This window comes from Armigeres subalbatus, unplaced genomic scaffold (genome assembly GCF_024139115.2).
Source record: "Armigeres subalbatus isolate Guangzhou_Male unplaced genomic scaffold, GZ_Asu_2 Contig2079, whole genome shotgun sequence".
Taxonomy (NCBI): Eukaryota; Metazoa; Arthropoda; class Insecta; order Diptera; family Culicidae; genus Armigeres; species Armigeres subalbatus.
The window spans coordinates 142567-170067 of NW_026942923.1; the positions used below are offsets into that span (position 1 = coordinate 142567).

Genomic DNA, 27501 nt, shown 5'->3' on the forward strand with positions numbered 1-27501 from the left:
GATAGACAGACTAACGCACAGCGAATCTTTTTCAATCCGAGAAACTCCGGCGGTCCACGTTACTCGTAGCGATTGTGTCACACACATGGTAGCAACAGTGTAGCAGTATGGGCGTTAGTGTGTGTGAGTATGTGAGCGGGAGAAAAAAGGTAAACAATAATAAACCGTAAGTAAAACATAAGCAAGAAGGAGGAAAATTATATTGATTAAATAGTGAGCAATCAACCCCCCCACAACTTGACATTTGGCCTTAGTTTCGCGTACCCACTTGCAAATCGCAGATGGCGCTGCGAAACATAAACAATGGGTCATCCTACACCGCCGCCACTCTTTTTCTCCATAGAAACCATGATTTTTGTTTCGTCATTTGTTGTCACCAAAGAACGGACAGGAGCGTCATATGGATAGGGTGAATTGGTTATTGCAATTAATGGAAAGATTCTGAACAAAACTTCCATTGCTTTATATGTTGAAATTTGTCGCTTTGGAAAACGAAATCTGTTTTATATATCGCCCATTAAAAAAAATTAGACAACGAGTTCCCACTGATCTATGCAGTTTCAATAGTTGAATCTAAGAAGTTAAATTTAATAGCTGTATGAATGATTATTCTTTGTCATAAAGATTCTCATAAAATTATACATATTTCTTCGTGGTATTTTCTTAACGAAGGATAGTTTTGTAGAGTATTTAAATCGATATGCCACTTTTATTAAATAATTAACCACCACAGTTTATTTTCACTGGAAGTGAAGCAGCGCGTAATGATAAAATCAAACGGGTTTGTTACCTGCAGAAAATCGTCGGTGCATATTCTTAAATTAATCCTCTCGGTACGATAATTTCATGTTAATGTAGCCCCACACTTCAGGAATTTGGTCTGCGATTTTTTTCCCGCGTGTTTTTACATATTATGCGATGTTGGGCACGAATTGTTAAAAATTGGGCATGGAAAATCATAATCCTGGTACCATTCAAAATACACGGGGACGCGGGCACCAACATCCGGCGGAAATTTTTCCCACCTTAGGTGACTTTAACCTCAAAGAAAGCTTTTAATTAGTCCGGCTAGTTCAGATTTTTCCAGAATATAAATTACAAACACTAATTTAAATATATTATACTGTCTGTTTTCATATGGATGTGGCTTTATTTTGGTTCATTTGTATGGATTTGACGATCTGATTAACTAGAGAAATATTTCGCAGGGGTTTCCTTTAAATTAAAAATGAAAAGGATGAATCACCCATTTTGAATTAGATTTTTATAAGCTATTTTAAAAAGCGACATCTCCCGTGCCCATTTGTCCAATAACGTTAATTTCCTCCTCCATATTTCCAGCCCAGTTCACCCATTAATACTTCACATAACATATTCTATCTGCAAAATCCTTATAAATTTCCGCAATTTGAAATCGCACCTACAACCTTTAGTCGGTCATCTTAGGATCATCAGCTACCACCTCTTTCCTAATATTAATTCTAGTTTGAATGATTTTTGTCACGGTATTTTGTACTGGACTTATTGAAGCAAAATTTCGGGGTACATATCTATATTTTTAGGCACCCAGCCCCGTAGTGCTTTAATATACGAGCCTATATCAAAATAACCAATGAGTAATGCAATTGTGTTATTAACAATAATAAAAGAAATAAAATTAGTTTTATCTTTAATCTTTTACGCCATAATCGAGAGATGCTCCCGATAAAAGTAAGTTTGACAGAACCACCTGAACCAATTTTTCGGGGTACACTGACAATGTACTGGAGCCGTCAAGTTGCTCACGGGTTGTGAGCAATCGACAGTGGAGAATTTTGAAGTTTTGAAGCATAGAATAATAAAATCGAATCAGCAGTATAACTTATTACAATCGTAGCATATCAGAGGTAAGGGTGATTATCAGTGAAAATCGTGAAAACACTGAATATAAACATATTTTATTCAAGATCTTGGAAAGCACTGTTAGTCCGACTGTAAGCCGCCATTCCTGTAAGGAAAACAGAGGATTACTGAAAAACTATAAAATGTGAGTAATAATATTGGAAATATCTAAAAAGAAAAGTAATAGTGAAACTTGTATCTCTTTCTGTTTGTTGAATCTAAATAAATAAATATAGTTTCAAGCTGTTGCAAAACCGAAGCACTGCTCTGGAAATTGGTTTATTAGGGTGGTCCAAAAAGGAACAGAGGTGGTAAACCCTTTTGCCAAGGGGGGTTTGGTGAGGTCTCCTCCGATGGAGACGGAGAGCGGAGTGACGGAGGCTGCAACTAGCAGGGGAGACAGCAGTGATGGGGTACAGCGCTGTTAGCACGCTCGGCGGGCCACTACCCGGGATGCGGATGATCGCCGAGCAACTCGGTGATATCATCGAGTTCGCGAGCGCAAGGCAGAACATAAGTAAGGAACTGAAACAAATCCTTCGGAGCTCCGCCAGGCTGTTCGAGTCGCAAGACAAGAACAAGATACGTTTATCAGGCGGTTGGTGGGAGGAGAGAAAGGCCGACAAAGGTGCCCAAACCGATGCCTTTACCGGTTGCGGAAGCCAAAAAAGTAATGGAGCGAGGAAGTTAAAGATCAGCTGGTCTGCATGCCCAGTGAGCAAATTACAGTCGCCTTCAGTGAACAGATGCTATCGGTGCCTATAGTTGGGGCACAAGTCCTACAACTGTAAGGATCCAGACCATAGCAACCTGTGTCGTCGTTGTGGTGAGGAAAGACACAAGGCGCAGGAATGCGATAAGGCGCCAAAGTGCCTCATCTGCGCAAGCAAAAAGAAATCCTATAACCACGTTATGGGTGGATATTCGTGTCCCATCGGAGAGACAAGCAAGAAGAAGCCGTGCAAGTAACACAGCTAAATCTTAATCACTGTTTGATTGCCCAGCAGCTGCAGTGGCAGCTGGTCTCGGAGTCAAGAACCGATGTCGCCCTCCTGTCCGACCCGTACAACGTCCCTGTCGATGCCCCACCAAGGTGGCCATTAGAACAGTTCAACCAGATGATCGATAGGCTATCATCTGACCTGGGTCGTAAGCCGGTCGTCATAGCAGGAGATTTCAAAACTTGGGCAGTGCAGTGGGACTGCCGCTGCATCAATCGAAGGGGTCAAGCGTTACTAGAGGCGGTAGCGAAGCTCGTCAATGCTAGTCAATGATGGTTCGCTAGCACGTTCAGAAGGAACGGGGTGGAGTCATGCATTGGCGTTCCGTCTGTCATCATGGAGGGTGGATGACCAATCACTTCGACAGCGAAGTTTTCACCACGGCCCTGGGACTGGAAGCCAACACTGAAGGTCTAAGTTGGGATGCGTTGGTAGTGTCCTATCACGCGCGTGCGACGCCACCATGCCGAGAAATGACAGACGCCTGGTATACTGGTGGAGTCTCGAGATTGCGACGCTTCTATCAACCTGCCTCAAGGCTAGACGAAGGATGCAACGTGCCCGCACCGAGGATGAAAGAGCAAACCGCCGTGAAGTGTTTCGAGCTGCGAACTGCGAAACGAAAAAAAAACCTTTAACAAGGCCATCAAGAGCAGTAAGCAGGGTTTGCAGAAATTGCTCTCAATAGATAACGAACAACGATAAAAGAAAGGCAAAAATTGTTCCGAATCATAACAAGCCATGATAACAAATTTATCAAACTTGTATACTACCGTCATACGCATATTTGTCCCATGTTTGCTGGGATTTCCTATGTACATGGGACAGTTATGCGTATAACGGCAGTATACAAGTGCGAAAAAACAGAATCGGATAGGCAGCTCCCACAGAAAAGTGATGGTTCTCGCATTGTTCTCGTTAATTTTGTGTTGAGAACCACATATCTGTGTAGAACTAGTAAAAATGCATCATCAGAACCAGTGATACCCGCGTTTGGAGCTTTTTAAAAGAAATTTATCATGAGGTATAGCCTCCCGAATCAGACGAATTAAGTACCGTCCATTTAATTCCACCAGTTAATTTTCGTTATCTTTGCAGATACGTATTTAGTTGTACTTAGTACAAGACACTGAAGACGACCACACAGTTGTGGTCGAAATACGTATCTGCAAAGATAACGAAAATTAACTGGTGGAATTAAATGGACGGTACTTAATTCGTCTTAGACGGTTTAATACATTCCACTAAAAGAGCTTAATATATTTTTCTCCCGAATCAGTTCTTTACCATGACAGCTTGCGAGAAAGATCTCTAGCGGTATGCTACATATCGTATATGTATACAGAGATGAAAAGTTAGAGACCATTTCATTCTCTTTTGGATTCAATCCCTGGCACTAAGAGAGCGTGTTTCGACAACCTATGCGAAGGAGCCACCGCGAATCCGTGGGGTGACGCCTACAGGATAGTGATGGCTAAGACCAAAGGGAGCTCTTCACCCCCCGAACGATCCCCGGATAGGTTGGCGAGGATTATCGAGGTACTCTTCCCGTTCCTAGCCACAAGTCCCTGGCCTCCTGCACCGCAAGGAAATATGGGTGCGGCCGAAATGGTGGCTCCGGTGACGAACGAAGAGTTACTCGCAGTGGCCTAATCCCTGGTAACGAACAAAGCTCCAGGGCCTGATGGAGTTCCGAACAGCGCTCTCAAGGTAGTCATAATAGCAAACCCGAACTTGTTCAGGCTAGCTATGCAGAGATGCCTTGATGAATGTAGATTTCCCGACAGATGAAAAAGGCAGAAAATGGTGTTGTTGCAGAAGGCCGGGAAGCGACCCATCGGCGCATAGACCAATCTGTCTTATAGACACGACGGGCAAGTTGCTAGGGAGGATCATCCTCAACAGGCTGACCCCGTACTCAGAGTGTACGAACGGCCTGTCAAGCAATCAGTTCGGTTTTTGCAAGAGTAAGTCCACGTTGGACGCTATTAACTCGGTGGTAAAGACCGCCGAGATAGCGATCCAACAGAAAAGACGATGTATTCGATACTGTGCACTTGATTTGAAAAACGCATTCAACAGCGCAAGCTGGGATGCCTTCGCGCTCTCGTTACACCGGCTTAGCCTGCCGGTGGGCCTGTACCGGATTTTGGAAAGGTATTTTCAAAACCGTGTACTATTATACAAGATCGATGCCGATTAGAGAAGCGTTTCTATTACCGCAGGAGTTCCGCAAGGTTCAATACTGGGCCCGGTACTATGGAACTTTATGTATGACGGGGTTCTGAAGCTAAAGTTCCCTCCTGGTGTTAAGATCGTCGGCTTCGCCGATGACGTAACCTTGGAGGTCTACGGGGAGTCAATTCCTGAGGTAGAACTGACCGCAGCACATGCGATCAGCACGATGGCGGATTGGATGAGCGCTAGAGGCCTGGAGCTCGGTCAACATAAGAGGGCGACTTCGGTTGCCAGATGGCAGTGGAAATAACTCTTCTAAAGGTAGGTGGACCCACCGACTGATACCTAACATATCGAGCTGGGTGGGGAGACCCCATGGGGAAGTTCACTTCCATCTGGCACAATTCCTGTCAGGCCATGGCTGCTTCCGGCAGTACCTCCACAGGAGTTAAGGAAACTGCAGAGCACATACTGTTCGTAAGTCCTTGTTTCGACGTCGAAAGAAGAGCTATGCTAGACGTTTGCGGTCGGTACACAATCCCGGATACCCTTATCCAGAGGATGTTCCAAGCGGTGGAGGAGGGGAACGCAACCACTGCAACCACTCAGATTGCCTGCAGCTTGCAGAGAATCGGGCGCGCCGAGCAGCAGTTGACAAGCATGACTAACTTGTGATTGATTAGTTAGAGCGAAAACAGGCCGAGCGCAGGGAAATGAATGAGGGGATTGCACATGTCGAGGTAAGAGTGTCGCAGCGGGTGACAACTGCAGTCGCCACCACGAGGCATCGCAGAAGAGTGAGTGCATAGGTGTTAGCATGGACTGCATATGCCGAGGTAGGAGGGTCGTAGTGTAGAACTGTCGGTACCTATCGCTATCGACACCTCGAGGCATGGCAGAGGTGAGTAGAGTGAGCATCCAAGTCAGACTCACATGGTATGTTAAGGGCGAGCACCCAAGTCAGACTCGAATGGCATATTAAAAGTGAGAACCTAAGTAAGTCCCACATGGTGTGTCAGAGCGCGTGTCAGGAGGAGTGGCAGGGTGTGCTAGAGTGAGCACCCAAAAAGTCTCAGATTTGTGTGAATCAGGGTGACCATCCAAGTTAGTCTCACATGGCGCGTAAAGGGTGAAACCCAAGTAAGACTCACATGGTATGTAAGTGGTGAGCATCCACGTTTGACTCATATGGTGTGTCAGAAAGAGTGTCAGAATGTGTCAGAGGGTGTATTAGAGAGAGCACCCAAGTAAGACTCATACGGGATGAGTACCTGTGTGAGCGTGAATGAGCGAGTACATTAAGTTCTATGTCCATTGTACTATTTTTCAATCATCCGGCAGCATGTGGACAGTAGAAGATAACCAAAACGAGCCGTATATCGTACCTATACGGTGGTGAATTTGATTACCGATGTTGCGATGGGAGAGCAATAGGCATGTAGCCGACTCTCACCGGGCTCGAGCAATTTCGTCAGTTCGTCGAGTTTGGATGATTTTAGTAGGGAGTAGATATAGATCCTGGTTGTAAATATCCTACCAACCGCAACCATTTTGGATGACGATATGGTACCTACATACCGTAAGTTTTCGCATATTAACGCTTTGTTTTTTATGTCCTTTCATACACCAAAGGGTTTCAGCTTATCCTTAAAAGACGATTTTTTGATAATTTTAGATGTTTATTCTTTGCTGTGGATGCTTTGAAAGTAGTCCTATTTCGGCCAGAGATATTGGTTTGTCTTTAGAACTTAAAGGTTCACTTGCTCCCTCTTGCCCCATCTGTTCCTGCGTACTTTTACCTCCCATCCTTCAAATTTATTTAGACCTTAGACCTTGACCAAATAACGAAAACGTACTCTTACCCCACGCGCACTCTTGTCCCACTCTACTTTAACAATTAGCATTGCATACTTGGCTAACTCATGCTTTCTATAAAAGCAGACTATGTGGCAGCCATGCAGCCATTGACCGAGCTTAATGAAGAACACCTTTATGCACTACACAGGCCGCTCCTGCCTTAGTTTGAGAAAATAAAATAAAAATCTAAAACATGATCGTTCTATGTAATCTCGAAGGATGATTTGCTGACCGACCCAAAAAAAGGAAATTAGTCTTTGAGATCTAATTGTTGGATCTTCCCTGAGAAGTGTTGCATGACTGTGCTGTAATTGCAACTAGATATTTAACATATTTAAAAATCATTCTCATCAGTGGGCCATTGGCCTTATCTAAGATAGGTACAATTTAACTGCAATCGCAAACCGAACTGGAATTGAAATTCTTCTCCACCCCATCCAACCTCCATTAGCTTACCTCACAATCAGACAATCACCATCGGCTGCGGCTGGCGCGTTATTCAGCGGACTGCGACTACAGTTGGCACTAGACGAGGAATCGATGATGTTCGCACTTTTGGAACGTCGCGAATCAACTGAAAGGCCGGACTCCTCATCGAGAACGGCGGCGACGCCACCGTTGGCGAAACGCCCGTCAAGGTCCGTCCCGCCATAATGGTGGTCGTGATCGCGTGCTCCAGTTACAACCGCCGAAGTCCTATCAGCGGTACCAGTTCGCATGCTTCTCTACGCTGTTTGAGATTTTCGCTGAGCAAATATGTACAATGTACATCTACCTCCCTGTGCAACCGGCAGCGTGTTGTTTTATATAAAACAATCGTACGTAGTTGCTGAGTCGATGGGATTTTCGTAGACGGTCTGATACCGGCAATCGTAATTGAATGCCTATTAACGAGCAGATAAGAAGCAAGATGCTCGTTTCTTTCTATGGTGACAATATATGCTTATCACATGAACTTGTAGAGGGTTCTCTCCGTCCCAGTTTAGTATGTCTCAGATTAAATATGTTAGATATCACGATGAGAAAAGTTCAAGGATAACATCTAATTACTGGTGATCGTGCTGTTGTATCTGTAAACAAAAAGAGATTTAATACCTTTATTATTATAAGTATTATAGATTTTACTGCAAACGGTAAAAGCTCTCAACTTCCCCTTAACACTTCAGGAGGTAATAGAGCAAGATACTTCTGTGGATTGGGATAGATATAAATCTTTTTATATGTAGGTAGTGGCATAGGCAGCAGATCATTTGCAGAAGCTTAACAAATCTACCCCTCTCCGCTGCGAGTTGCAGAGCTTATCTAAAAAAGAGTAGGATAAAAAAAAGTTAAGACAAAACGAAGCCTGTACCCAATAAAGCATGGTTTAGGGACAGCAGGGACTATGTCCAAGGGCTTGACGATCCCTCCCCAGACCATCTGCGAGTTGTGGGGCTCGCCTAGGATGCTGTAGGGTTTGACAGTGGGCCCTGTTAAATTCCTATAAAAAGCTGCATGTATCCGCAAGTAGGCCCCACCAAAGCGACTGTGTGCCGCTCAAAGCAAACAAGCCCAAGTCCTGGTGTCAGGTGGGACACAAAACAGATCTGACACGACGGTGCTCCGACGAGACAGGAGCTTTGCCCAATAAGCCGCCTGGAAAACCAATCATTACGAGCAATATAAGAGATAATACACACTTAGAATATTTTACAGTATACGGTAATTTTTTACCGAACTTTCAACAGCTGAACGTACGGTAATCAGTTCGGTAAATGAAACAATTACAGATCGTTCGGTACTTTTATTTTGCGATGATCTGTCAAAAACTACCGTACAGTTCGGTAATATGAAAAGTGAAATTACCGAACGTTTCGGTTCTCTTTTCTTTTTGAATTAGTTAAAATATATGTATTTTTTATGCTTTCAAAAGTTATCAAATAAAACAAACTTGTAATTTCAAAACATGATTTTTTTAATTGTTGTCTTTATTTATCATTTAATGTAATAAGAATCAAGCACGGCTTCTGTATAGGGAACAACCAAAACACATTTCACGCCATTGAGCTTGGAAAGAATATTTTTGCTTGCGTGTAAATAGGTTGAAAAAATGTAGAAGACGCATAACTTTTGTAGAAGAACTGCATTGCCAAAATAAGAAACTGAAAAATACAATTGTATTGATGAACGAATTAAACGATCAAGAACGAAATATACCGATAAAAGTGGTCGACTGTTCTTAATGTTTCGAAGCAACCTCTAGCTTCTGATTGAACAAAAATGATTTTGACAATTTGACAGATTAGCACTTTACCGAAATTCTGTAATACCTAATTGGCTTTGCAGTATGTTCGGTACAAAATTTACCATGTACGGCAATACTTCGATTTTACAGTACGAACTGTAAGTATAATACCGAACTCTGTCAAATCATTTTGAAATTACAATTTGTTCGGCAAAATGTTACCGATTTCCGGTAAAATTATTCTCGTTAACCGAACATACTGTAATTTTTTGTGTTTACCGTAGTTTTTCGTCAAAACAATTACCGAACAGCGAAATCTATTTTAAGTGTGTACGACTCGACATAATCGGCAAAGACCTAGGCGACCAATAAAGGATCACGATTGGAAGCTTGGAACATGGAACTGCAAGTCGCTAGGTTTCGCAGGTTGCGACAGGATGATCTACGATGAATTACATCCCCGCAACTTCGACGTCGTGGCGCTGCAAGAGATTTCCTGGACAGGACAGATAGTGTGAAAAGCAGGCATCGAGTGGCTACCTTCTACCAAAGCTGTGACACCACCAACGAGCTGGGAACCGGCTTCATAGTGCTGGATAAGATGCGCCAACGTGTGATTGGGTGGCAGCCAATCAACGCAAGGATGTGCAAGCTGAGGATGAAAGGCCGTTTCTTCAACTATAGCATCATCAACATGCACTGCCCACACGAAGGGAGACCCGACGACGAGAAAGAAGCGTTCTACACACAGCTGGAGCAGACATACGATGGATGCCTACTGCGGGACGTCAAAATCGTCATCGGCGACATGACATGAACGTACAGGCAGGGTTGGGAAAAATCAAATTTTCGAAAAATCGGGAATGATCAAACTCAACCGCAATTTTACATTTAAATTATCAAGTGATTAAAACTCGCCAGCGATTAAGAATCGTTTGAAAATCGTATCTTGTTTTGAAGAGTTTACCGTTAAATTTTGAACTCTTTTTCCTCACTAGCATGAAGCTATAACGTCAAATAGAAGATATAACGGGACTGTTAACAATTAGCTATTATTAGTGAAGATTAATGATTGAATGAAAATTCTGTGTTTATTATCGTTTGAGTACAAAATTTGAGAAGTTGTCGCCGGTGTCAACTCGCCTGCTGTTTTCACGTGAGAAGTTTTCACATGAAAATTGCAATCATGGTCGTCTGATAATGATTAAGCACAACACTGCGTACAGGTAGGAAGGAAGGAAATGTGTTGACCGGTCATCGGACAGGATAGACTGCACACCGTAGTGATAACGGGCAACGATGCATAAACTTTGCAGCCTCCCGCGGAATGGTAGTTCGAAGCACCTTCTTTCCCCGCAAAAATATACAAAAAGGTCACATGGAGAACACCTAACCAAGAAACGGAAAACCAAATCGACCGCGTTCTAATCGACGGTAAATTCTTCTCCGACATCACGAACGTCCGCACTTACCGCAGTGCGAATATTGAATCCGACCACTACCTCGTTGCAGTATGCTTGCGCTCAAAGCTCTTGACGGTGTACAACACGCGTCGAAGTCGGACGCCGCGGCTAAACATTGAGCGGCTACAAGACGGTAGACTAGCCCAATACTACACGCAGCAGCTGGAAGTGGCACTCCCAACGGAAGAGCAGTACTTGCCATTTACTACATAATTCATATATTCAATTGCTTTGAAACCATCGAAGTAGGCCTAATGTAAACCACTACATTTCCCTAGCAGCACTCATATTCCACATAGGTTACTGCAACTCATATATGACCGGATTCAGTCACAATCAAGTTGCTGCAACCATTTTTGTCTGACTGGTGCTGCTCGGGTTAGAGTCACATCATCAGCAATCACAGCAATCGTGGATTGTGTCGTCCGTCATATTCAGTGAACAAACAGTGCGATAAGACGTTTCAAGTGGCTCCCGCTTGTCAACAGTCAGGACGAACTCCACATTTGGCGATCCTGCTCGATTTTTAGCCTTTTAAAAAAAAAGTAGTATTGAGCAAGCGGGAGCACCCATAAAAGAAATTGAATTGTTTGAGCAAGTGGAAGTGATGTGGTCGAATACTTGGACATTGGGTGAGTAATTTTTTTCTTTTAATACAGAAAAGACAGAATCACCGTCTTCGACCAGAGGTCGCACAGACTGAACACTTAAAATCTAGCATGAGACAACGGACAAGGACATTTTTACACAACACCCAGTGGACCAGTGGAGAACTTTCCGCTTTACGAAAAGTTTTCTCCTTACCGGGGCGGGAATCGAACCCACACTCCACAGCACATGCGTTTAGACGAATGACGTCGCTAACCGCACGGCCACGAAGCCCCCAAATTTTAGAAAATGAATTAAAACTGGACCTGTTATTTTCTGCAGATTTGAACCACTAAGGAATCACGAGATTCAATTATTTTTCAATTGTTTTGGTGTATGAATGCGTCATTTTATGTACGGATCAATCCATTTTGCGTTGCGGCGCCTTCCTTAGCAGCAGCATAGTAGTTTCATTTAATGGAAACAAGTTTCAAACATGAAGAAAACCCTGCTGGAGAAGCCAGTGAGTTTGTTCTATTTTACCTCAGATACAAACTAGAATGGAGTTCGAGGATTTGCAACGAGACTGAATAACTACTGATTTCACTCTAAAAGTGATTTGAAATCGTTGGTCCATTTGAGAGCTGTAAAAATGGTATTGAAATGGAATTAATTCTGTGAGGTGCATACAAGACTTACACTCTTGCAGCGTCCTACTCCTCGCGCATGATGGATAATGACGATGATGACAGATTGATTGTATCAGCGTCATTGCACTGCTTCGTCAACACTCCAGTACGACCAAGCTTCAAAGGAGCATCAGCACCCTCGGGTCAGTTCACATCCTGACAGCAGTAAAGATACTTGGTAATCAAGAGCTGTTCCATGTTGAGTGATTCCTCACACTAGTTGAACATTCACATTGGCGACGGTGATAGGACGAAAAAAAAGCAGTATAGTAAACAAACCAGGAGGAATCACTCAATATGGGAAATCAAAGTGTTTATTCTGGAGTGCAAGAAGAAGGAAACCAAACAGGTAAACAAAACTTTTTTTCGCGTTTTACATACGGCGCGTATTGAAAACCGCCGCAAAAAGGTAATGAAAACCACCGGCGTGTAAAGAAAACCGCTGAAAAGGATGGCGAGTAATGTAAACCGCCAAGGGAAAAAGGCATGTATTGAAAACTGCCATAAAAAACAATGGTGTGTAAAGGAGACCGCCAGTTATAAAAATTGAACCCGTAGAAAGAATCATATTTTCTCAGCCACAGGGGCAAAAGATGGCGAGTAATGAACACCGCCAAGACAATAGCTGATGATTATTAGAAAAACGCCAAGTGTAAAAAAGCGAGCAAATATTTCGCAGGGAAAATATGACGTGTAACGAAAACCGTTAAAGGAAAAAAAATGTAAATATAAAATAGCCATACAAAAAAATGGTGGGTAATGTAAACCGTCGGTTAAAAGAATCAGCGTGTGAAGAACACCGGAGGGAAAATATGGCGTGTAATGAAAACAGTAATGTAACAACTTATATTGAAAATAACCGCATAAAAAAATTAGCCTCTGGAAGAATATTTTAAATAAATCGTAACCATAGAGGAACGACGACAGTATTGTTGTTACCGCCGTGGAGAAATATGGCTAAGCACTGCAGAAAAAGATCTTAAAGATTATTATACACGTAGGACTCCGAAAACCTTGAAAGCAAGACGTAAGATTGTCAATTCAGATATGGCAAGTTGGATTCTCGGCCCGTTTGAGCGGGAAACATTTTCAAATTTCTGAGCAAAATGCATACATTATGTTTGCCACACAAGATTCATATTCATATTTATGCAATGGCAGGTATAGAAAGCTTTCCAAGAATAGCTGTGCAGATATTGAGCAGTTTAACGAGAATTGGAAAGAACATGAAGAAAAATGAGACGTTTTGAAAGATACGCCGGGATGTGTTGAAGATGTTGTCAATTGAGAATTGCGTAGAAGCGAATTGAATTGAAGCGAATTGAAACATACTTCAGAAAGATGTCAAACATCATGTTATGTAATTTGTGAATGAGCCCTAAGCAGAAACATGAACAGCATAACCTTACAATTCATAATTGATGCTCCGTGGTTATTAGAAACTGCGTTAGAGACAGTTAGAGAAGAAATAGAACGAACTATCAATTCTAAAAGTACAAAAATCGGTAATATTTGATTTATCAACCCAATGACGGCACCGGCCAAGTCCTTACGATTTTTAAGGAAGAGAAGTAACATTTGTTCGTCTAGCGTTGTGACTAGATTACCGTGTATATTGTGCGTTCACTCGCTAAATGGATGCGGATGCGATTGTAGAATAAACGTAAACGATAAGACAAAAAAGAGATACTTTATTTTGGATACCGTGTGATGAATTAAAAACTTTTACACATGTTTATATAGTACATGTAGGCGAGAGAGGGAAGAAAAAGTTAAATCAACGAATTAGAGATGTGATCCAATGACGCAAATCGTTCGTCTTGGAAACCACATACTTTTAGCAGATTTCTTCAAGAGCGTGAGTTAGAAGACCAATAACGAGTATAAGAATAAAGCAAGGTAGAGGTATTTTGCTTAATAATGCTGGAGAATCGACTTAAGTTTCAGCTCCGTACAAATATTATTACGTCAGATTTAGACTTTTGGAAATTGTATTAGAAACATAAATTGTATAAACACATTGAAGATGATATAGTCCACAAAGAAGATGATATAGTCCATGCACGGTGCTAGTGCATGCCGTAATTTTTACGACGAAGTAGTAGTTCAAACGTAGGCCTGTTCCGAAGCATACGTGACTGCACGTTCAAGTCTATTTGTTCCAGCATAAATCAAAAATTAATTCGTCCCTGAAGAGTATCAACGATCATAACGGCATTATCGGCATCTCTCCTTGGGCGATGTAGCTCCAGGTTTATCAACTGGCATTGGCTTCAAAACCAAGTGGGCATCGAAGGAAATAGCGTTGAATTGCGATTCTATTCCTTTAGTGCCGTTGTTGTAAGTTGCACTTCAGACAACAGAACAATACACTAGAGTGGAGCGCACCAGAGAGCAATAGAGAAATTTTAAACAGTATACATATATTGGTAAAATTCTTTGCAATTCTGAAGATAAATCTCAGAGTATTTCGTATAAGGCATAATCACCGGTGACCCAAGCCCTACCAAGTAAATCCCAGAGTGCTTGTCGATGCTTTGTCCGATGATGAACGGGATATGCTGCTTGAACATTAGTTGCGAGTCTATGATGACGCCAGGGTCCTTCGCATGGCTCACTCGCTCTATTTATTTGCCGAGAAGGCAATCTTTATAAACTATGGGTTGAAAACGTTATGGCAGAGCGCTTGGTCAGGTTTACTACTATTTAGTTCAGAGAGCACCAATTAGCAATCAAGTTGAAGTTGTAAAAGCTGACAATCATCAACGCAATAATGTATTGCCGAACATATTTTAAGATCATCTGCGTAAGACAACCGAGTTCTCTTGATAACCAATCGATAACACCATTGAAATAGATTAGGAAGATCAGTTGTCCTAGATGACTCCCTTATGGTATAACGGATAGTGCATGAAAACTTTAAGATATGCATTCCCCTATAACTACCATCAGATGCCGGTCTGAGAGATGCGATTGGAACCAGTTCAGGAGACAGCCGCTAACTACGAATAGGTTCATCTTTGCAATAGCTAATGAGTAATTCATCTTATCAAAGGCTGCAGATAGGTCTGAGCCTGTCCTGTCAGACTGTTGGTAACGTGAGACGTAAGACACAATAAATTTAGGAAAGTAGAGCGTCTGTCTGGGGCCTCCTTAACCTAGCGGTAAGATGCCGGTCTAGGCAATTTTCGGTTTGAAAATTGTCTCGACTTCCCTGGGCATAAACGTATCATCGTGTTAGCCTTTAGATATGACGAATGCAAAAATGGTAACTTGGCTTTAGAAACCTCGCGGTTAATAACTGTGGAAGTGCTGAATGAACACCAAGCAGCGAGGCGGCAATGTCCCATCAGTGGGGGATGTAATGCCAATTAAGAAGAAGAATGAGAAGAGCGACTGTCGGTAGATCCGCGTTGATTGCCAATAAGACGTTGCTACAGTGCGAAAGTAGTGGTTTCATAATAATAAGTTCAATCCGCTTCGAAATGACTTACAATGACGTTTGTATCTTCTTTTTTTGGACACGGTAGTGCGAGTTTCCAACAGGAAGTAAAGATTTCTTTGATGATCGAAGATCTGATTAAAAGAAGTAATGGGATGAGCAAACATTCGATATAGCTTTTCATGAGAACTATCGGTATGCCGTCGTTAGACTAGATAGACTTGTTGCTTCCTATTATAAAGCCACGCAAAATAGTTGTGTTGAGACAAAATCTGGAAACTGTTCTATCAGTGGAGTTCAGTTTTTGTAGTTCGGTTGAGAACAATGGTGATTTGTGATCTCTTTGGTACGTGTCGGTTAATAACGTACGCTACGATGTGCGAGAGTGTTTGCGCGGAGCTTTCGACTCTGTTGGAGTCCAGAACGGTTGACCACTCAATTATTGCTTATTGTCAAAATTATTATTACGATATGAAATTTAGTTTCATATGTTATGTTGAGATTATCGAAAAATGTTATATTAGTTCCCCTTGAAAATTATCGAACTTTTGTGTACAGACAAATTCAGTAAATAATACATCTAATATCATGATTTGGTACAAGTACTACTGCACAGTATGATGTTGGAGTTCCCACAGGTACAAATAATGTGAATTTCCTAAGCCTACCGGCAATATGCGCAACAACTACACAAAGCCCCACTGAAGGTGGTTGACTTCGGTTTTCAGTCCAAGGGTCTAGGAAATATTCAGGAGTTAAACTTTGAAATGACAATGTCCCACTGAGGGATAGTTAGATGCGGTAAATGACAAGTTCTTGAAAAAGTATGGTACAGTAATATAACGATAATTAAAAGTATTCCAAACAAAAAGTTCTCGATGAACACTAAGTTACACGCCGTCAATGTTCCAATTAGAGATGTACTGTACCGCTAATAAAAAATCTACTCTTCCACAACAAAAAAATACGCGCCAGATAATCGCCTAAGTAAAACATATACCTCCAGAAAAAAAGCTACGTCGATATTTTTGAAACTTGGCCGCCACGTGGTGCATTCGGGCGGTGAATGCTTGGGTAGCATGTGCTGTTTTCACTGCGGATCACGAAACGAACATATGGGTTAATAAGGATGATGGAGTTTTTTTTAAGTAGAAGGGGGATGTGAGGTGCATACAAGACTTACACTCTTGCAGCGTCCTACTCCTCGCGCATGATGGATAATGACGATGATGACAGATTGATTGTATCAGCGTCATTGCACTGCTTCGTCAACACTCCAGTACGACCAAGCTTCAAAGGAGCATCAGCACCCTCGGGTCAGTTCACATCCTGACAGCAGTAAAGATACTTGGTAATCAAGAGCTGTTCCATGTTGAGTGATTCCTCACACTAGTTGAGCATTCACAAATTCTTCGATTAAACCCATAAACTTGCACTTACAGAAAAAAAACAGAAAAGGTAGGCCCAAGCACACGTATAGGGCTGTTCATTTAGACTGGCCGAGGAAATAAATAAAAGTTGTCGAATTCCACGGGGCACCCCTCAGGATTGTGTCTTTGGGTGAGAAAATCAATCTCCCAAAATTTCAGCTCATAAGCTGGCGCAATTGATTTGAAGTTTGTATGGGGATTTCAGCCAAAATGTATAGGAAAATACACCTCAGTTACTCATTCGATCTGGAAATTGGTTCTGATTGCTCAATTGAGCTCAGAATTGCAAAAATGGCAATTGGTATGCTACAGAACAATTTCACAGAACATTGTATGATGATTGAATGAACTTTTATATAGTTTTCGGCTATATCTATGATAAGACGTTCCAAGTGGCTCCCGCTTGCCAACAGTCAGGATGAACTCCACAGGCTGGAGAGATATCCGATCCGCCATTGGTAGCACCGCAACCGCTGCACTTGGCACGGTGCCTCCGGATCAAAAAAACGACTGGTATGACGGCGAATGTGAGCAATTAGTTGAAGAGAAGAATGCAGCATGGGCGAGATTGCTGCAACACTGCACGAGGGCGAACGAGGCACGATATAAACGGGCGCGGAACAGACAAAACTCGATTTTCCGGAGGAAAAAGCGCCAGCAGGAAGATCGAGACCGTGAAGAGACGGAGCAACTGTATCGCGCTAATAACACACGAAAGTTCTATGAGAAGTTGAACCGTTCACCAGGCCACGTGCCACAGCCTGATATGTGTAAGGACATAAACGGGAACCTTCTTACGAACGAGCGTGAGGTGATCCAAAGGTGGCGGCAGCACTACGAAGAACGCCTGAATGGCGATGTGGCCGACGAAGATGGCGGTATGATGATGGACCTGGGAGAACGCGCGCAGGACATAATTTTACCGGCTCCGGATCTCCAGGAAATCCAGGAGGAGATTGGCCGGCTGAAGAACAACAAAGCCTCTGGGGTTGACCAACTACCAGGAGAGCTTTTTAAACACGGTGGTAAGGCACTGTGTCTGTGCACTGTGATGCACTGCGTGTCATCTACAAAAAGGGCGATAAGCTGGATTGTAGCAACTACCGCGCAATCACATTGCTGAACACCGCCTACAAGGTTCTCTCCCAAATTTTATGCCGTCGACTAGCACCAATTGCAAGGGAGTTCGTGGGGCAGTACCAGGCGGGTTTTATGGGCGAACGCTCCACCACGACAGGGTGTTCGCCATTCGCGAAGTACTGCAGAAATGCCGCGAATACAACGTGCCCACACATCATCTATTCATCGACTTCAAAGTCGCATATAATTCCCATCGTTCGGGACCAGCTATGGCAGCTAATGTACAAACGCGGATTTCCGGATAAACCGGATAAACTGACACGGTTGATCAAAGCGACGATGGATCGGGTGATGTGCGTAGTTCGAGTTGAAGGGACATTTTCGAGTCCCTTCGAAACGCGCAGAGGGTTACGGCAAGGTGATGGTCTTTCGTGTTTGCTATTCAACATCGCTTTTGAAGGGGTAATACGAAGAGCAGGGATTAACACGAGTGGTACAATTTTCAACAAGTCCGTCCAGCTATTTGGCTTCGCCGACGACATAAATATTATGGCACGTAACTTGAGAAGATGGAGGAAGCCTACATCAGACTGAAGAGGGAAGCTAAGCGGATCGGATCAACACGTCGAAGACGAAGTAAAGTACATGATAGGAAGAGGTTCAAGAGAAGACAATGTGAGCCACCCACCCAATGTGACAAAATCGAGGTGGTAGAAGAATTTGTGTACTTGGGCTCACTGGTGACTGCAGAGAAATTCGGAGACGCATAGTGGCTGGAAATCGTACGTACTTTTGATTCCGCCAGACGCTCCGATCGAATAGAGTTCGCTGCCGTACCAAACTGACAATCTACAAAACGCTCATTAGAACGGTAGTCCTCTACGGACACGAGAGCTGGACGATGCTCGTGGAAGACCAACGCGCAGTTTAGTGGAGTTTTCGAAAGGAAAGTGCTGCGTACCTTCTATGGTGGGGTGCAGATGGCGGACGGTACGTGGAGGAGGCGAATGAACCACGAGTTGAATGAGCTACTGGGAGAACCATCCATCGTTCACATCGCAAAAATCGGACAGATAGCAGAATGTCGGACAGTAACCCGGTGAAAATGGTTCTCGACAACGATCCGACGGGCACAAGAAGACGAGGTGCGCAGCGGGCAAGGTGGGTCGATCAGGTGGAAGATGGCTTGCGGACCCTCCGTAGACTGCGTGGTTGGCGACGTGTAGCCATAGACCGAGCCGAATGGAGAAGACTCTTATATACCGCACAGGCCACTTCGACCTTAGTCTGAATAAATAATAAGGTTGCTCGTATCCCGGCCAGCGCCACGAGGAGGTAGGGATAGGAGTTGCTGGGTAACCACCAAACTTGTGCTAATTTTTATGAATTTTAGATTCAGTTTATTTTCAGAATATTTGTCCAGTGTCAAATCTTTTATTGGACTCTAGTTTCACATGTTGGCGATTTTTAAGGCATAATAGCGGTTAAATAAAGGTGTGCTCATGTTGCCCCGGGTGGCGATCCTTTCCCCGTTCTCTTCAATTGTAAAAAATCTGCAATATTTTCAGAATGGTGCAGGCATATATCATGATGCATTCTTCTCCCTTCTTCCTTTTTCTTTCTTATTTATTCCTTCTTTCTTCTTCCTTTTTTCTTCTTCCTTATTTCTTCCTTCTTCATTCTTCTTTCTCCCTTCTCGCTTCTTCCTTCTTTTTTCTTCCTTCTTCTTTTTTCCTTCTTCCCTCTTCCTTTTTCTTCCTTGATTCTTCCTTCTTTCTTCTTCTTCATTGATTCTTTCTTCTTATTCCTTCCTTCTTCTTTGTTCATTCAGAGATAATCTTATTTCGTATTCGGGGCAGTACACATATTACGTAAGTAAATAAAAAATAAATAAAAAATCTTTTGTATGGAAAAAATCTTACATGGGGGGAGGGGAAAACCCCCGAAAAATTGCTTACGTAATAAGTGTACGGCCCCTTGCTTGCTACTTGCTTTCTGTCCTTAATTCGGCGTACAAAATTATGTCCCGTATTCTGTTCAACAGATTGAGACCGCTTGAAGAGTCCTTCGTCGGCGAATACCAAGCAGGTTTTCGTGAGGGCCGATCAACGACGGATCAAATGTTTACCCTGAGACAAATCCTTGATAAATTCCGGGAGTACAACTTGCAGACACATCATCTGTTTATTGATTTCAAGGCGGCGTTCGATTCAGTGAAACGGAATGAATTATGGCAAATTATGCTTGAACATGGTTTTCCGGCGAAATTGATACGGCTGATTCGATTGGATGGATCGAAATCAAGTGCAAGGGTTGCGGATGAAATATCGACGTCATTTGTTACCTTAGATGAATTAAAGTACCCAGGTAACCATAAGCATTAAAATAAGCCATACGTGCGACTATAAGGCTACCACAGAGCTAACAAACTTCATACTGGCTCTATAATAGCCCTATATAGCCGAAAAGGCGAAATAAAGTGCTAATGGTTACCTGGGTAGGGTGATGCACTCTCGAATCTACTGTTCAAAATAGCGCTCGAGGGAGCGATTAGGAGAGCTGGTGGGAAAAGAAGCGGTACCATTATCACAAAATTGCATATGCTCCTGAGATTTGCGGACGATATCGATATTATCGGGATTGATCGCCGTGCTTACGGACTTCGTAACCAGCTTAAGTCCCGTAGTCTGCAAATGAAAACAAAACTCGCGCTGTATACTACTCTGATTCTTCCGGTGGCTTTATACGGCCATGAAACATCGGATCCGAGAGCTTTCGGAGTGTTTGAGCGTAAGGTGCTGCGGACAATACTCGGCGGTAAACAGGAGAACGGTATCTGGCGGCACCGCATGAATCACGAATTGTACCAGGTATATAAAGGGCTGGATATTATCAAGCTTATTCAACACGGCAGACTACGGTGGGTTGGTCACGTTGTTCGTATGCCGGAAGAACGTTAAGCGAAGATAATATTTAGTAGAGAACTTGGAAGAGGCCGCAGGCTTCGTGGAAGGCCGCATATACGATGGCTTTTTCAGTTGAAGAGAACCTGAGGCCGCTTAATGTTCAGGGCGACTGGAAGCGATTGGCCCAGGATCGAGTCCAGTGGAGAAGGATACTCCATTCGGCGTAGGTTCATCGAAGAACTGTAGCCCATCAAGTAAGTATCAAGCTACTCGCTGTCTCACTTATCACTTCTCACTTCTTGCTTCCCACTACTAATCCTTCTTACTTCTCACTACTCACTTCAATCACACACTTAATAAGGAAACGTATTATTTTCAACTATTCATTCAACTTTGGCCAACGGTGTTCGGCCTAATGACCCTTTCGGCCAAATGGCATTCGGCCAGACGACATTCGGCCAAACGACCCTAAACCGTTAATATTTGTCCAGAATAGAACAGTCAATTTTGAAACACTTTGATGAAGAAAACAATTTTGAATCTGTTTAAGAACTAGTGTGTGGTGGTGGTCAAGTGGTCAGTGGTCTAGAGGTCTAGTGGTCAAGCGATTAACAGTACCCTGCGCTAGACCTTGAATCATGAGGAGACATAACTCATCTTAACTCTAAAGTGATTCAAACAAACTGCCGTTCAAAAGTTCTATCGAATTAAGATGTGCATCTGTCCCCGGTCATCTGCGCCAGATCATCCCGGGTGACCATCGACGACTAGTCTACAAAGTAACGAAAAGATCATCAAATCTCCTTGAAATTATGTCTAGCTACAGTGCGTCTATGGAATAACTTTAAAACTCCATTACAATGAAAAACTATTGTATGTAAGAGATAATAATAGCCCGTTACACAACATATTACAAAGTTACATCAGCATAGTCCACCAGTCCATTAACCATAAGCCCCATCACATTTTACGATGGAAATGTGTCGTGTACGTAAATTTGTTTACTCACCAGCGTTATTTGATAATCGTTAATCCCTTCGTCATCAGCTCAAGGTTGGAGATTCCTTATCGCACCCCAAAAAATGATGTAGTTCTTCATGCGCGCACCTTTATCGAGATACTTTAGGACTTATCACCCGGCACTACAGATGGCAAACCTGTTAAACTTTCTTGCAACACGAGCTTGGAAGCACTAAACCAGACCGCCAGCAGCGAACACCAATACTAACTATTCTCACTTGCTGCTGCCACAGTTATAGTTGGAGGTAGCATGGATATGCGCGATGCGTTCCATTATTCACTAAATTGCAGCCGGGTGTCGTCACTTAGCGAAGTTTTTCCTCTACATCAGCGTTTCATTTTACAGTCAGCAGCAGTCACAACCACCGGTAGCGCACTGAAAAATACGAAAAATAAATTACATCACACGGTTTCCACTCGAAGAACGAAGTGCTGCTAATGAAATGACTACTCAGAAGTTACTCGCATAGAACAAGCTACGAAGTAATTTTAATCAGTCACGTTTTTCGTTAGCCTGATTTATCAATTTGTTCCATTCATAATGCATTCAACTTATCACCTTTTGTTCTAATCACAAAGAAAGTCACATTTTTAGAAATGCTTCGCCTACATACCAATGGCACTAGACACAAGTCATAGATGTTGTTATGTCACCCAAGCGGCTAATGGGTAATCGAACTTTGTTATGATAACTAGTTTCACTTTCCAGGCAATACTTTACTATTTCTTGTCGAACCAGTCACACACTTTGGAAATCCTTTGTGATGTTGATGAACAGACGCATCTACACGGTCTGGAGTATATTTCCGAATCATCAATATTGATACACTGGTTCGTCGGGTTCACGTAATAGGACCATCATGTCTCCGATCTGTGGAATCATGGCGCTATTTCTTCCAACAACTTTTCCGTTTCAATTGGAGCCAACTGAATTGATCCGAGCAAATTGACCTTGTTGGGACGATTTCACACTGCACACAGCCATGTATCGGGCGGTGAAGTGATATTTAGTTAGCTTCAACTAACCGAACGTGATTGTTTCTTTTTGACGATTCACTATGAATTAACTGATAGTAGCTCTGAGAGTCATTAGAATAGTCACTCAAGAGTAGCATTCGTAGTAGCTTCCAAGTATGTAGTAAAAACTACGCTACTTCAGCAATACAACAGCGACTAGATAAAAATTCTTTCCTATATCTGCCATTCTGGTTCTACACCTGGCTCACCAACAATGACGCGACATACTTACATACCGGCGTTTTGAGTCGACGTCAGTTCGGGTTCAAAGTTAATTTTTTCCATGCTTGAAGAAGACGCTGCTGAACGCTGGACTTGTTTTGCCAGGCTCGACTGATTTCTATGACGTTTTTCTCTCACACTGCTGATCGGGTCCACTGATAAAGTACGATGTGGTATTCGATCGATAAGAACACATCAAATCTATTGTCGAATTCGTTTTTAAACCTGGGTCAGTGCCAACCCGAACCCTGAATAAAAAAACGTTTTCAGTTCCATCTGTCATTGGATATGGTGGTGTGCGTGGCATCGTGTTTGTTTTGATTCGAAACATATGATCGACACCATACCGGACTTTACCAGTGCACTGGCAGTTTGTGGGCCACAACGAACCAGATCTGATTTTCGCGAATTACGAAATTTACTTTTGGTTGGATATATCTACCCCAGATTCTCTATTCCTTTTCGCTTCTTCAGGAATTCCTCCGCAAATTCTTGCAGGCATTTACTCGGAGGAATTCCTCCGGATGTTTCTTCAGGTATTGCTTCGGAAATTTCTTCAGGAATCTATTCAGAAGTTCCCCTTCTTCCTGAAGTTACGTTCGGAGCTCGGGAGTTCGTTAAGAAAGTTCCGAAGTTCCTTAAAAATTTCTTTCGGAAGTTCCTTCAGAAAATCTTTGGAACATTCCTTCAGGAATTCCTTTGAAAATTTCTTCAGGAATTCCTCCCAAAAATACTTCAAAACTTCTTCCGGAAGTTCCTTCAGTATATGATTTGGAAATTCATTCACGAAATCCTACTCAAATTCATTTAGGAATTCCTCCAGAATTCCAGGAATTCCTCCGGAAGTTCATCCAGGAATCCCACCAGCTGTTCCTCCAGGTATTCCTCCGGAAGTTCCTCCAGAAATTCCTACGGAAGTTCCTCCAGAAGTTCCTCCGGAAGCTCCTCCAGAAATCCATCCGGAAGTTCCACCATAAATTCCTCTAGAACTTCCTCCAAAAATTTCTCAGGAAGTTCCTCCAGGAATTCCTCCGGAAGTTCCTCCAGGAATTCCTCCGGAAGTTCCTACAGAAATTCCTCCACAAGTTTCTCCAGAAATTCCTCCGCAAGTTCCTCCAGAAAATCCTCCGGTAGTTCCTCTAGGAATTTCTCCGGAAGGTCTTCCAGGAATTGCTCCAGCTGTTCCTCCAAGAATTCCTCCGGTGGTTCCTCCAGAAATTCATTCTGAAAGTTCCTCTAGAAGTTCCTCCAGGAATACCTCCAGAAGTCCCTCCAAAAATTCCTTCGGAAGTCCCTCCCAAAATTTCTCAGGAAGTCCCTCCAGAAATACCTCCGGAGAAATTCGTGGAGGAGCTTTCGGAGCAATTCCTGGAAGAGCTTCCGAAAGAACATCCGGGAAAATTATTGGAGGAACATCCGAAGGAATTCCTGATGGAATTTCGGGAAAAATTTCCGGAGGAATTTCTGAAAGAACTTCCGAAGGAACTTCCGGAGAAATTTCTGGAGGGACTTCCGGAGGTACTTCTGAAGGATGTTCCGGAGGAATTCCTGGAGGAACTTTTGGAGGAATTCCTGGAGGAACTTTCGAAGAAATTTCTGGAGGGACTTCCGGAGGAACTTCTGGAGAAAGTTCCGGAGGAATTCCTGGAGGAACTTCTGAAGGAATTCCTGGAGGAACTCCAGGGGGAAAATTCTGAAGGAACTTCCGGATGGATTTCTAGAGGAGCTTCCTGAGGAATTTCTGGAGGAACTTCCGTAGGAATTTCTGGATGAACTTCCGGGGGAATTCCTGGAGGAATAGCTGGTGGGATTCCTGGATTAACTTCGGGAGGAATTCCTGGAGGAACTTCCGAAGGAATTCCTGGAGAAACTGCCGAAGGAATTCCTGGAGAAACTTCGTAGGAACTCTTGGAGGAATTGGAAAAAAAATTATGAAGGAATGCCTGAAATATTGCTCCAAAGCATTCTTGGAAAAATTCGCAATGGAATGCATACAAGACTTCAAGGAGGAATACCTGAAAGAATTATAAGAATTCTTTGAAGAATTTCCGTATGATTTTTTGAAGAACTACTTAAATAAATAATTAATGGGGGAATTTTAGAATAAATTGCAATTTGAATTATCGAAGGCTCATAATATTTCCGTTTAAAACAAATTATCCTGGGATTACTGAAAAAAGTCCTAAGGGAATTTAAATATAATGCAAATGTTGACAAATATCATAGGGAATAAAAAAATTCCGTAAAACGGCTTCCGATGCGCATTCTTTATTAAATGCACAAACAGCTTCGTTTTTACTCTGGTTTGTATTTCCCTTCGGCTTGTTTATTCCACCCATATGGTTTTGACAGTTGAAGTGCACTTGTATTGGTGAACCTGGTGAGAAACCGTGAAACAACACAGTGCGAACCCGACAGCGAACCTAGTTCCAACCTGAGCGAATAAAAAAACACTTTGACAGCACTTAGGTTGGAACTGGTTCCAACCTAGGTTGGAACTTTTTAAAAACGAATTCGACATATGATAGAGTGACTAGGAATGAGACAACAAATTTGATTTGAGTTACGTAATAACAACCACCTTTTGAAATGGGACTTCTGAACATATACTCGCCATAATGAAACATAGTTTTTTATAGTTTTAGTGACTTACACTTACCGTTTTTTGAGTTTGGTAGAATGTTCACGTTCTGTTTACAATCGAACTTCCAACGTACACACTCCGATGATACCGATGGGTGATTTAACGGTCGATAGGGGGTGGCACCCAAGTATGAATGGACTTCCCAGAATGTTGTTTATTTACTCTAGCTTATTCACCATCAGAAATCGACGCAAACATCTGTGAACCAGTGAGAGCATGAGGGTGAAGTGAGAAATGAGCACGAGCTTGCGCTATAGGCCATGTTATGTAGTTGGACACTATGAGCAGTGGGCCCACATAGCAATATAAATTAATTATAATATGACATTTGGTATTTAATTAAAAATAATTATTAATATTAACAATTCTGCAATTTCTATTGGTTTAAATAATCCACAGCAATATAAGTAAATTTGATATGTATAAACTGCCGTGAATCGCATATCTGTCTCATCTTTGCTGGGTTTCCTATTCATATGGGACAAATATGCGATTCACGGCAGTAAATGTATGTTAAAAATAAATTTAGATTCTAATGCTTTTGAATATGAAGTAGGGGGAAATAACTATTGTTGACAACCTAAGGCTTTCGCCAAATTGAAGGTTAAAAATAATAAATATTTATTACAAAACAGTTGCTTAAACTTAGGCCGGAGTGGCCTGTGCAGTACATACAGCTCGGTCCATGGCTGCACGTCGCCAATCATACAGCCTACGGAGGGTCCGAGAATCGCCTTCCACCTGATCGATCCACCTTGCTTGCTTTGCACCTCGGATCATTGTCGAGAATCATTTTCACCCGAACTACTAGGTATTCAAAATTCTAGCTACATGCCCACGTCCATCGCAGTCGTCCAATTTTCCGCGATGTAAACGATGGATGCTCCTCCCAACAGCCGTGAAAAATGTATCGGCGTGCCGCCGTATGAAAATTCATCACGCCGCCGAATATTTTTGACCACGCTGATGGCATTTTTGCTGTTAGGTCAAGATTTCTCTAGCTCCTGTCGGAAATACCTACAAATTTTCAGCCAAGTTCATATGACAAGTATCTTCTTTACAATTATGCAGCATATAATCTCATTTCCAATAAAGTCTAGACCCAACAAAATTGAAAGTAGATTAAGATCTTATTTAATTAAAAATAGGGGTTTCAGCCAAAAAGAGCAGCATATTCAGCCTGAATTGTTTTTTTTTTTTGTGGAACAACTAGATCCCTTGTTGTGCAACGTATGCTTGTTCAAACAAACCTATATTGGCGCCTGACATTTATATATTCAGAAAATAAGGCAATTGTTCTTCAGGAATTCAAGGAATTGCTCCTAGAACTTTTTCGGCATTATGTACTAAAATATTTCAGAACTTCATTTAAAAATTTTGTTTGGAAACTCGAAAATTCTTTTTTGAAATTCTTAATTCTTAATTCTAGAATTTCCACAGAAACTCTTTTAGGAATCTCTTCGAACTGTAAGCCCATCGGGATACTACTTGGTACTTGATGGCCTACAGCTCTTCGATGAACCTACGCCGAATGGAGTATCCTTCTCCACTGGACTCGATCCTGGGCCAATCGCTTCCAGTCGCCCTGAACATTGAGCGCCCTCAGGTCCTCTTCAACTGCAAAAAGCCATCGTGCACGCGGCCTTCTAAGCCTGCGGCCTCTTCCGGGTTCTCTACCAAATATTATCTTCGCTTGACCTTCTTGCGGCATACGAACAACGTGACCAGCCCACCATAGTCTGCCGTGTTGTATAAGCTTAATAATATCCAGCCCTTTATACACCTGGTACAATTCGTGATTCATGCGACGCCGCCAGATACCGTTCTCCTGGTTACCGCCGAGTATTGTCCGCAGCACC

At 42.6% G+C, this 27501-nt stretch overlaps 1 protein-coding gene across 8 annotated transcripts in view; it reads right to left on the bottom strand.

The window, feature by feature from the left end:
• Positions 1–25811, bottom strand: part of LOC134203747 (solute carrier family 52, riboflavin transporter, member 3-B-like) — a 55680-nt gene extending 29869 nt beyond the window's left edge. The window contains exons 1-3 of one of the 8 annotated variants that reach the window (XM_062678609.1): positions 25658–25811; positions 21749–22135; positions 7374–7987 (exon numbers count right to left, since the gene is read on the bottom strand). In XM_062678609.1, coding sequence (XP_062534593.1) covers positions 7374–7636 — 263 coding nt within the window. In that variant the 5' untranslated portion in view covers positions 7637–7987; positions 21749–22135; positions 25658–25811. Of the gene's footprint in view, positions 1–7373; positions 7988–21748; positions 22136–22318; positions 22793–22913; positions 22933–23008; positions 23193–25657 lie in introns of those variants that run through there. The other 7 variants (XM_062678607.1, XM_062678606.1, XM_062678614.1 and 4 more) reach the window with 7 other exon arrangements.
• Positions 25812–27501: the final 1690 nt, after the last annotated feature.